The 11,819-nt window shown below is 33.7% G+C and overlaps 1 protein-coding gene across 1 annotated transcript; it reads right to left on the bottom strand.

The window, feature by feature from the left end:
* Positions 1-3,127: 3,127 nt before the first annotated feature.
* On the bottom strand, positions 3,128-4,202 carry LOC131617176 (heavy metal-associated isoprenylated plant protein 30-like). Its single transcript, XM_058888525.1, has 3 exons — positions 3,954-4,202; positions 3,744-3,819; positions 3,128-3,603 (listed from the first exon to the last, which is right to left on the bottom strand). The coding sequence occupies exons 1-3, from the start codon at positions 4,092-4,094 to the stop codon at positions 3,281-3,283; spliced, it is 540 nt and encodes a 179-aa protein (XP_058744508.1). The 5' UTR covers positions 4,095-4,202; the 3' UTR covers positions 3,128-3,280.
* Positions 4,203-11,819: the final 7,617 nt, after the last annotated feature.

Below are 11,819 nucleotides of genomic sequence, written 5' to 3' on the forward strand. Positions count from 1 at the left end.
CAAGTGACCAAGTATTGTTGTCTTCGATGGACTTTAATTCTTCACTCATAACTTTCACCCACTTCGAATCCTTCAATTCCTCAGTTGCATTGGCAGGTTTGACATTTGCGTAGAAAGCATAATGTACCAGTTCACCTTCATCATTGACTACATAATTTGATGTAATCACACATTATTGCAACCTTGCAGGCATGTGTCTTGTTCTTGAGGTCTGCTTGGGCCTGCATCACCTCTGACTTCTTCTTGTCGAACTTCTTCTCTTTCAACTTTAGTAGCTGGTTCATCATAAAATATTCTCACTGAATCCTTCTTGACATTTTCAGTCCAATCCCATTCTTTAAGCTCATCTATGATCACGTCCCTGCTGATCACTACTTGCTTGTTCACTGGGTTGAACAACTTGTATCCTCCAGTCGAATGATATCCTATTAGGATCATTTGACTCGACTTGTCATCAAGTTTTCTTCTCAACTAATCTGGCACATGTCTATGTGCTATAGATCCAAATACCTTCAGATGACTCAAGCTAGGCTTCACACCAGACCAACATTCTTTTGGCGTAATTCCTTCTAGCTTCTTCATCGGAAATTCTGTTCAAAATGTATGTCACAGTTGACACAACCTTTGCCCCAAAACTCTTTAGGTAAATGCTTTCCTTTCAACATCCTTCTCACCATATTTCATAATGGTCCGATTCTTCCTTTATGCAGTTCCATTCTGTTGTGGAGTGTAGGGGTGGCACCACCTCATGCACAATCCCTTCTTTCTCACATAACATGTCGAAGTCTTTCGAAACTTATTCTCCACCACCATCAAGTTCTCAAAACCTCGAGCTTTCGACCACTTTGTCTTTCAACCATAGATTTAAACTTGGCAAATACCTCGATCACTTCACTTTTTCTTCTTGATCAGGTAAGTCCATAATTTTCCGACTGAAATCATCTATGAATGTAACAAAATATTGGTTACCTCTATTCAAATCCACCTGGATTGGTCCATATACATAAGAGTATATGACATCAAGGATTGCCTTCGACTTGCTTCCTCTATCCTTGCTGAAGTTGTCTTGTGTTGCTTCGCCTGCACACATTCCTCACACACTTCTCTTGGAATTTCGATTTCTGGTAACCCTGAAACCATATTCTTCTTTTCAGCTCTCTGATGTCATTGAAGTTGAGATGACCTAGTCGATAGTTCCATATCCATTCATCTCTACTAGCTGCAATTGCAAGGCACTCGTGCTCCATCACATTGAGTTCGATCTTGAAGGTTCTATTCTGAGACATAGGAGCCTTCAAGATCAACCTCCCACTTGCGTTGAAAACTCCCATCATCTTGTCTTTGATCGACACCTTGTAGTTCTTTCGACCAACTGCCCAATGCTGAGCAAGTTTCTCTTCATGCCCGGTATGTACAACATATTGGAAATTACTGACCCTTTTTCCATCTTTCCTCGTAGTCATAACATCACCAATACCTTCAGATGCTAGAGTATTCGTCATTTGCAAATTTCACCATGTCTTCATTGAGGGTTTTATATTGACAAACCAATCTTTTCTTCCAGACATGTGTGATGAGCATCCTGAATCCAAGTACCATTGGTCCTTGAATTTATCTTCATCTTTTGTTGTGACCATCAACAACATTTATTCTTCTCTTGTTTTGCAAACTTTGCATCACTTTCTTGATTCTTATTCTTTTAGGACAAACTGTCGAATAGTGGACCATACTTCTGACAATTGAAACATTGAATGTGAATCTTATCAGGCTTTCGACCACCACCTCTTCCTCTACCTACAACACCACCTCTTTGAATGCTTTAGTATGATGGTTTTTTCTGATTCGACCAACTTCCTTCTTGCTGACTTTGACCAGTCGAATTGTTGTAGCCACCTCTACCCTTATTCCATTCTAACTTCCTTTGCCTTTCTTTTTGTTTCCTGACTGAGCCTGCAAAGCACATCACTCTTCGACTTTCCTGCAACTATTTTCAGTCATTATTTGTTCATGAGATTCAAGCGTCCCTTGAAGCTCTTCTTTTGTCAACTTTGACAAGTCCTTCGACTCTTCTTAGGGGCCAAAGACCTCAAGATCTTTAAAACAACGGCTCTTGTTGTTAACGCTTCTCCACATATATTAATTAATTCACTTGTTTCGTAACCCTAGTGAGAGATTAGTTATGCTTTCGCTATCTTCCATCTGAAGCAATTCATATGTTCTCTTGTGAGTTTGTAACCTCACCTCTTTCACCTTTTTTTGCACCTCCAAAAGACTTTTCAAGAATCTCCCAAGTTTCTTTTGTAGATTCTATATCACTAACCTTTTTAAAATTATCTGGACTCAGACAATGATGTATTATAAAGAGAGCTTTATAATCTTTCTTCTTTAATTCTTTATGTGTAGCTTTTTGTTCCTCCGTCGCAGCTTCTGCAAGTGGTTCTATCCTTTCTTTCACAAGATCCCAAAGATTTTGACAACATAATACAACCTTCATCTGTTTGCACCAATTCTCATAGTTATCACCTTTCAGAATTTGAAGAGTTGCTGGAAAATGCCCATTCAAATGATTGTCATCGCCATCCACTTGCCTTGAATCGATTAACCGGAGCTCTAGATACTAGATGTTGGAATTAGTCTCCCAAACCTTTGAGTAATTCCTTATCGTTAAAGATGACAATGAAGAAAAACAAGATCAAAATTAGGATTAGGGTTTGCCGAAATTAAGAGAGAGGAAGAAAATATTTTCTGCAGAGTTTCTCTCTGCCCATAAACTGTAGAAAATCTTTATTTACTTGCAACTGCAAATTCTGTGAATACAAGTTATCTCAAAATAGGGGTTACTCCCTCTATTTATAGTTTTAGGTTTGCTTTCTTCCTAAGTAAAAACCCAAAACATAAAAGCCCAAAATATCTATTTTAAACCTAAATCAAATCTGTGTGTAACAAACTGTTTTCACACTTCAATAGATTCATGACACACCTTGTATTCGAATAACAACCTGCTTCGACACAAAAAATTACAATTTAACAAAAGAATCACACACTACCCAAATAAATAGTGTAACAAAATCCCCGTAATTATACAAACTAAGCTTCTTAAGAGATCTGCAAATTTACATATAACACCAATAAAATATTTTCATGACAGCTAGTTATAGCAACAAACGCATAATTTTACAACAAATTTACATATTATGATATAAAAGTTTTCACAACAAGCTATTAATATATACATACACATCTAACAACATAGACAAGTGATTTATTAATTTATTTACATTTACATGAGAGAACAAGCATGAACATTATCATCATTAAACATGTTGCTAACTTGGTCATCACCACGTTGAGTGACATGATTGGTCCCATGTCTATCCGGAAGATTGTAACCATGTCTGTAGTAATTGTAACTTTCTTTGAACTCATTGGCTGTATCTTTGTAGTAATGACTAGCTGATGTGAAGTAAAGTGGTGGATTTGGGTAAGGATAAAATTCAGCTCTTTTTCCTGCTCTTCTAATTGCCTTAAGCACTTTGTTCCTCTCAACATATCCCGTAACTGTTACCCTTTCCATCTCTAAGTCCACTTTCACCGAATCTATGCCTGTTTAATCAAACATCATATAATAATTTTATCTGTAATCGAGATTAAAAAATACGAATTTATTGAAATAGAATAAAAATAATATCAAGCAGTATTAGCGCAGTTGATTAGAGCGTATAGGTCTCAGTTAAAAAAATTACCTTTGAGCTTGTAGACTGCGTTTTTAACAACTCTTTCGCAACCTGTACAGCACATCCTTACTTTCAGCTCAACTGTCTGAAACAAATAAGATCGTCCACTTTCAGTTGCATGTAATATTGGCAGAAAATATTATTCTTCTAAAACCTTTCTCAGTAACTTGCGAAACAATCTTCATAAACTTTTACATATATACATGGAGAAAAACAAACCTGTAAGGAAATCGGCCGACCCTTTGGCATGTTGAACTTCTTATTGTGTTTGTGATTATTATGATGAGATGGATGTGCAAACAAACGGCTTATAAAGGATGCAGCTTCATAGCCAAAAGCTCTATATAATAAGGAAGCCATGGTTTAGTTGAAGTAATCAAGCAAGAAAGGAAGAACAACTAAGCAAGAAACCAAACTTAGAATATATTCCCTTTTTCCATTTGCATCTCTGAAATGATAATAATAATTTTCAAATCAATCTCTAGGGTTATATATACTATTAATTCTCGCATATGGCTATTTAAATTATATAGTATACAAATTAAATTATTAAAGAGAATCATATTCTTTGAATGCATAAATAGATAGATATTTATATGAAACATTTCTCTCAACTAAACCAAGTGATGTTACAACCTATCAGACAGGAATGGTATCTTCAAACGATTGAGGAAATGGGAATAACAAGTCTTGTGGGATATGGATGAGTTTCAGAAAAGGTAAACTTGGTTTGGATGCTAAATATATTCTGATAATCTTCTTTTCATATACTATTGGTGAAAGTTATTAGACATATGTACCCAAATTGTCTCAGCAAATTAAATTTTATTCCCATGCAGATATTGTATTTTTGCAGTTGTTTGTCTTTCAACGCCATCCACCCACTGTTTTTTCCCATATGTAAAAGGAACTAGAAATGATAGATTCTTTTTGTCCCCAAAAAAGAATCTTTTTGGAAATTTGTACGTATAATAAACTCATCATCAAAGTTAACATAGTTAAATTTTAGATTGATATATGTTATATATCAATAGACTTTTGGATTAGGTCCTCGAGTTTTACTGTTAAAATCTTTAAAAAACTGAAAAATTTATGTTGACTAGATCAAGAAGAGTGAATTGCAAGACCAATAAAAAAAGGTTAAGAGAAAAAAAAAACCATGAAGATAGATGGTAGAAATAGGCCTAAATACCTCAAGTGATGAAGAAAATGAAAAAAAAATATTGTTTTGGCTCTGTTGACTTTCAGTAAAAAAGTAATTGGTTGGTCAATTGTTGACGTTTATTTGATCAACGGTTGACTCAGTTAATGATTAATAAATTGATTGATCAAGAATTCGGTTGGCTTATGGGTGGTTTCAGTTGATTTGTGGATCATGTTTGGATATCTAATTCATTAGAGTTTCAAGATATTAACATCTATCACTTTTGTCAGTGAGACTCAAAGATAGATCAAAAATGATAATCCTAGTTAAAGAGGCAATAAAAAAATTTCTAAAATTTTATTCATGTAATTTAGGAAATTTTTGAAGGAATCTAAGGGGATGGAAAACACTCTTGAAACATTTTGGATTTGTGTGATTCATATTCAAAGAATTTGAGAGATTGAAAAACACTTAAGTAGAAAAAAAAGATTTATTCTTGAGAACCTAAAAGTCTATTTTCTTTTAACTATTTGAAAATATTTTGTAACAATTTTTTAAAAAATATAGTAAATCAAAGAGATGTCCTTTCCTCCAAAGTAAACTAGTTTAACCGAACCGGATAAATATATTCTTTGTATTCTCGTTTTTTATTTTCCTCTTGCTTTTTGCGGATTTCTTACATATATTGGATTTTTTGTTGTTGTTACTTGAGACCAATTATTTTGGTTGTCATTTTTTGTCCAACATATCTTTACTTTCAAAGAAATTAATATTATTGTTATATTCCAATGATAGTTTGGTGTGATTGAATATTTCAATTTCACAACAAGCGACACTCACCGTGGAGAAAATGAGTTTTGTTTATACATGAACACCATAGGTACTATATGATATATAGAGAAATTTTTTGGAGACAATAGTTTTGAATTTTTGAAAGTGAAGATGCGAGAAATATTAATTTAAGAGAAATGTGTAAAAACATTGAAGGGTGAGATATCGATGCCTACATGTCTAACATAAACACAAAGGACCGAGATGGTGGATAAGGCCAGAAGCGCCATTATCTTGTACCTCAGGGATAAAGTTTTAAGGGAAGTCATCAGGGAGAAGATTGTGGCTTCTTTGTGGACAAATCTTAAATTATTGTATATGACAATGACTTTTTCTCACAAGTTGTGTTTGAAACAACAACAATATTCATTATGAATTATAGAGAACAAACCTCTAATGAAGTAGTTAGCATAATTTCACAAAATCATTGATGATCTGAAAAATATTGAGGTAAAGATTGACGATGAGAATAAAACTCTACTCTTGTTAAGATCATTATTCATATCCTTTGAGCACTTAAAGGATGTAATTTTTTAATGATAAAGAAGGTATAATTACTTTGGATGAAGTATAGGTGGATGTGAGATCCAATGAATTTTCAAAAGTGAAAGATTTGAAGGTTAATGGTAACGATGAAGGCTTGAGCGTCTTAAGAGGAGGAAGTGAGCATAGAGGTAATTCTGACAATAGGTTTGATATGTCAAGGTTAAAACACTTTATTTTTAAAAAATAAAATCGATCACTTCAATAAGAATTGTACTGAGAGGAGGAGTAACGATGATTTTGTTCAGGTTATAGTGGCCTCAAATGAGGATAATTATGAAAGTATTAGTGCACTTGTGATCTCGAGACTGGAGACTAAAAATAGTTGAGTCTTGGCCTCATTGATGCTCTTATCACATGTGTCCAAGGAAAAAATACCTTGAGATTTTGAAGTTGGAGGAAGGTGGAGTAATTCTCCCTTTTGACAATAAGACTTGCCACGTTTATAGAGTTGGTAAACTCATAATTAAAATGTTTGATGATTGTGTTCCTTCTACACAATATAAGACATGTTCCAAAGCTCGAAATAATTTTTTTTATCTACAAACATGTTTGGTGATCTAGGATATTTCACTAAAATCAAACATGGGATATTGAAGATTTCACATGATCGAGTTATCTAACTAAAGGATCTAAAATGTATGGTTTATATATTAGAAGATTCCAATGTTGTTTGTTTATTATTTTCTAGTGAAGACTTTATTGAAAAGATCAAGCTATGATATTTTAGGTTAAGGCATAATAGATGCTTGAAAGTTTTTTAGATCACTTTAATGAGTTTTGAATATGATAAGTGATAAACACTACTACAAAATATACCTTTCATAATACCATATTACTATGGTCGTTCTTTTAACCGTTGTAATAACTCATTTTTTAGGCGCTTATTTTTTGCTATTTACTAAAACACATATTACTACAATCAATGTTAACAACCATGGTGAAATGTACCTGGAACCTAAGGGTTCGAATCCCATCACCAATAATTTTCTATTTTTTTCGTTACAAAAATAGTTTATCACAAAATTTTATATTTCATCATATTTCCTCTTCCCTTTGAATAAAATAGATTTTTTAGACTTATTGATGAATGAGTAGATGTTCTTATTAAACAAGATATCATAACTACTGTCACAAAATTTACTTATGCTCTGCATATTATGTTTCAATCCTTATACAAGCCAAACATTATTAACATAAATTAGAGAGTTACCAATAGTACCTATACCAATGATCTTCCCTTTCTATCCTCCTCCAAACTCGCATTTGCTTCCTCTTTCAGAGTCAGGGTTTGGAATATATGTCTTTCTCCTATCATATATCGTGAGCAGCCATTGTCCATGTACCATAATTGCAACTTTTTTTTATCCTTTTAGGCATATTTGTAGCAAATACAATCTCAAATTTAGGTACCCATACTCTTATGGTTCCTCTAGTGTTAGTTCTAGCAGGCTTTTTCTTGTTTTGTGCATTTTCCTGATAGTAATGCCTAGGCTCAATCTAGACTTTAGGTTTAAAAAAAGTTTTATCTTGGATGAGTCTTGACATCTTCTTCTGAATCCTTCATATTCTTTGGTCCATAGGTCATTTGTTCTAGTTTCTATAGAACCTTTGACTTAAAGGGCATTGGTCCCGGATCCCTCAAAACTTTTGAATTTTGACCTTTAGGTTTTGATTGGGTCTGATTCTTACCCATATTTGAAGTAGGCACTAACTAAGATTTTTTCACTGTTTGAGCACTGCTTGAAGAAGAAGGATCAAAGGGTTTCTTCATAAGCTGGACATTGAAGCATTCTCCATTATATCCCAGACCTTCTCCTTTGCTCTTACTTAATCCATAGATCATGGAAGCAAGTTTAGTTATCTCAAGACCTGTTGTGATAAAGCTTTGAAGATCTACCTAATGCTCATTTAATGTTTTATCAGAAGCTTATCTAAGAGAGCCTTATGATCTTTTTCCAGAGATTCAAATGTGTCTTGAGGAATTTTTAATTCTTCTTTCAAAAGATCATGATCTCTCTTTAAGATTTTCATGTACCTTGCTTTATCTTTGCAATGACTCATGAGGTCTTGAATAAAGAAAATAAGATCAGAACGAGATAAGTTAGAAAATACCTCATTTTCTTCATCTGATTCAGAACCAAAGCAAGATTCAGGTTCTACATCAGATGATGTGAGAGCCATCAACGCCAGATTTTCTACCCTCTTCATCTTTGTCAGAACTTCCTTCATTATCAAGTTCATCCCATGTTTCCATGAGACTCTTCTTGAATTTGTTTATGAAGCTATCCTTCCATAAGCTTCCTTTCTTTGACTTGTCCTTTAGTAGATTAGGACAATCATATCTAAAGTGACCAAGCTTGTTGGAGTGGTAGCAGATCTTTTGGCCATCTTCTTTGTCTCTGGAACTTGATCCTCTGAATCCACTACTTCTACCAGAGAATCTCTTGTTCCTTTAATCAGATATTGAAATCTCTTAATGATAAATGTCATTTCCTCATCATTTGAGCTATCATTAGAAACTCCTTCATCAGAAGCTTTTTCTGATTTGCTGACTCTTGAGGATCTGGAAGCTTTACCACTAGATTTTTCAGTAGCAGACTTTAGAACCACTGATTTGGACAAATTCACAAGCTCGTCTCCATTCAATTACATTTCATGGCTCTGAAGGTTGATAATCATATTTTCAAGACTCAAGGTATTCAAGTCTTTAACTTCCTAAATAGCTGTAACTTTAGGTTTGAATCTCATAGGAAGACTCCTCAAAATCTTCTTGACATGATCTGTAGTAGTATAACTCTTATTCAAAACCGGAAGGCCCGATACAAGAACTTCAAACTTGGAGAACATGGATTCAATGTCTTCATCATCCTTCATTTTTAAGAGTTCATATTGGTGAACCAGAAGATTGACCTTAACTTCTTTTACCTGCTGATTACCTTCATAAGTAGCACATAATGATTCAAAGATAGTCTTGGCAGTTCACTTATATATGATCTTTATGTATTAGAGTGAGGAAGAGCATCAATAATAACACCTCTTACTCTGTGGTGTTTTCTGTACACTTTCTTTTGAGCTAGTGTGAGAATTTTCTATTAGCAACCATTTACTTGAATATCAATGCCATCCTCAAGGATGTCCAAGAGCTCATCATCAAACCCAATGATGTATGTGTATATTTTACTCTCCACCATTCAAAGTGAGTGGAATCACCATTGAATGCAGGTTGTTAAGTAGAATAGTGACTTTTTTCAGAAGCACTATAATAATGTGGAATACTAGTTCCACTAACATGACTATCACCAATATCTCTCATCTAGTATAATTTTTCTCTTTGGATCTTTTTATGTACCACTGTTAAGTGTTAAGCACACACCGTCCTCTAATGTCAACTGAATGTGATAAAAATACAAAAGTAATAGGGGGTCGAATTTTGTATATGATAATTATTGCCTTTTCAAGACAACAACTTCTAAATCCGGCCAAGTTCATATTCTAAGCTAGAGTATGCAACAACTGCATAATTTAAAGTGCAGACCTAATAAGTAAATCACACACAATAATTATCTTAATTCTTTATAATGAGATTAGTCCAGCTCCCTTGCCACATAAGAGATTTTCATTATAATCAGAACCTAATTACAATTTGCTTAGACACACCATTCCAAGACTTCATGCTCAATCATTCTTAAAACATACTCCCTTGCATAAACTAACTATTCAGGATTTCCTGCTCAATCACACTAGAAAGAGACTTCCTTGCCTAAACCAACTGTTCAGGACTACCTTGCTCTATCACACTCGAAAGAGACTTCATTTCCTAAATCAACTATTAAGGACTTCCTTGCTCAATCACACTAGAAAGAGATTTCCTTACTCAAACACTCAGTCTGAGGGTTTTACAAATTCTAAAGAAAATGTTTATGATTACAACAAGATGTATGTGAAATACGATCAGAGGTACAAATAATACAACACACACAAATACCTTGGTTCTTGAGATTTCTAAGATATACAAGTGTAAGAAACTCTCAAGACTATGTGCATCCACAACAACTATGTACAAAAGCTAATAGAGTGAAATATTTATTATTCTTGTTGCGTTTTCTTGTTGTATATACTTGTCGCTTCTTTTGAATCTTCAGCTCCTTATATAGAGGGAACAAAAGAGACGTTGGAAGCTTGCTTGTACAAGTGTCTTTGCTGAAAAAGTAGTTTCCAAGAAAGGGACGTTGGAGTTAGATGATGAGGATCTCCATCTTTTGAATTATTTATTTATCCATTGTGTATTTCTCAAGTAAAGCGTCCATTGGCATGATGGAGTAGACTGAAGAAATCATGTCAAGCTGCCTTGAGCCTTGTGCTAAAACCTCTAGTTGACTTTCTCCATAATTCTAGTAGATTGACAAGATAGGGTTGATTTTGCATAGAGTCCATACAAGTGAATGTTTGTACTGTGTTTCCAACAAGGCACTTGAAACTCCATTTGAATATTAGAGGCTGAGTCAACATGGCACTGAAGCCTTATTAGAATATTAGAGGCTGAGATAATTTTGGCGCTAAGGTTCTATTCAAAATTCAGATTATGCTTCAATAGAATCTGAATTGCTTCTTCTTTATAATCTATTTAACTTGGTCAGAACCTAGTTAAATATCAGCTTAATGATCCTGCACATTTAAGCAAATGTTAGTATACCATATTGTTCAATAAGTACTTTGTTATCATTAAAATTCAAAGAATATGAACAGATTTTGTTCCAACAGTTATCATTCAATCTCACTTTTTCTTCACTTAATATTTTGATGCAGGGAAGAGATTACATCCTTGCCTCTTGGAGAAATTTCTTCATCATACAAAAAAAATGGTTACACCTCTTATAACCCTGTAGCTGGAATTAAAGAACAAAATGAAGGATTTAAAGAAACATGGAGAAACAAGGGATCTGAACAAACATGGAAAATCATAAAATACAGAAAAATATAACTAAGCATTACCTTAAACATCCCACAACCATAGAAACGACGACCTATGTTCGAATTGGTCTAGGATGTCATCAATAGAGATTCCACCCCATATTTGCACTCGTCCTGAAAGGAACACGAAGGCTTTCGATAACTAGATTTGGAGCTTTGAGACATGATGACTAGCAATGATGTAGTACAAATCGACATAAAATGATAATGGTTATAGTAAAGTCGAACAGAAATCTGTTAGGGTTTCTAAAAGAGGATGAAGAAGATGAACTACGATGAAGAAGATGATAAGGAAGTGTTTCACACTCTAATTAATATTAATAAATCTGACATTTAAATTTTTAATTACAAAAAAATTAATTAATTAAACATCATTTCGATTTTAATGACATGACAATATTCAAAACTTCTGAAGTCATAAGTTGTGATGTCACCTCTGCAAATTAATCTGTCATGTGAAGGGGTCCACCAAAATACATAAAATAGAATTGAAATTATTATTTTTTAAAATGACCAAAGCTATATTTAAGCCATTGATTTATTGTTAAATTTTTTTTCTTAATAGTTTGATATTAAGTTCATAAACAAGCATA

This window comes from Vicia villosa, linkage group LG1 (assembly GCF_029867415.1).
Source record: "Vicia villosa cultivar HV-30 ecotype Madison, WI linkage group LG1, Vvil1.0, whole genome shotgun sequence".
Classification (NCBI taxonomy): Eukaryota; Viridiplantae; Streptophyta; class Magnoliopsida; order Fabales; family Fabaceae; genus Vicia; species Vicia villosa.

Bases quoted from the DNA above. Each gene is read 5' to 3' on its own strand.
- LOC131617176 (XM_058888525.1), bottom strand. From the start codon at position 4,094: ATGGCTTCCTTATTATATAGAGCTTTTGGCTATGAAGCTGCATCCTTT. The intron at 3,820-3,953 runs GTTTGTTTTTCT...TATTTGTTTCAG, and splicing joins GTCGGCCGATTTCCTTACAG to ACAGTTGAGCTGAAAGTAAG. The intron at 3,604-3,743 runs GTAATTTTTTTA...TTGATTAAACAG, and splicing joins CGCAGTCTACAAGCTCAAAG to GCATAGATTCGGTGAAAGTG.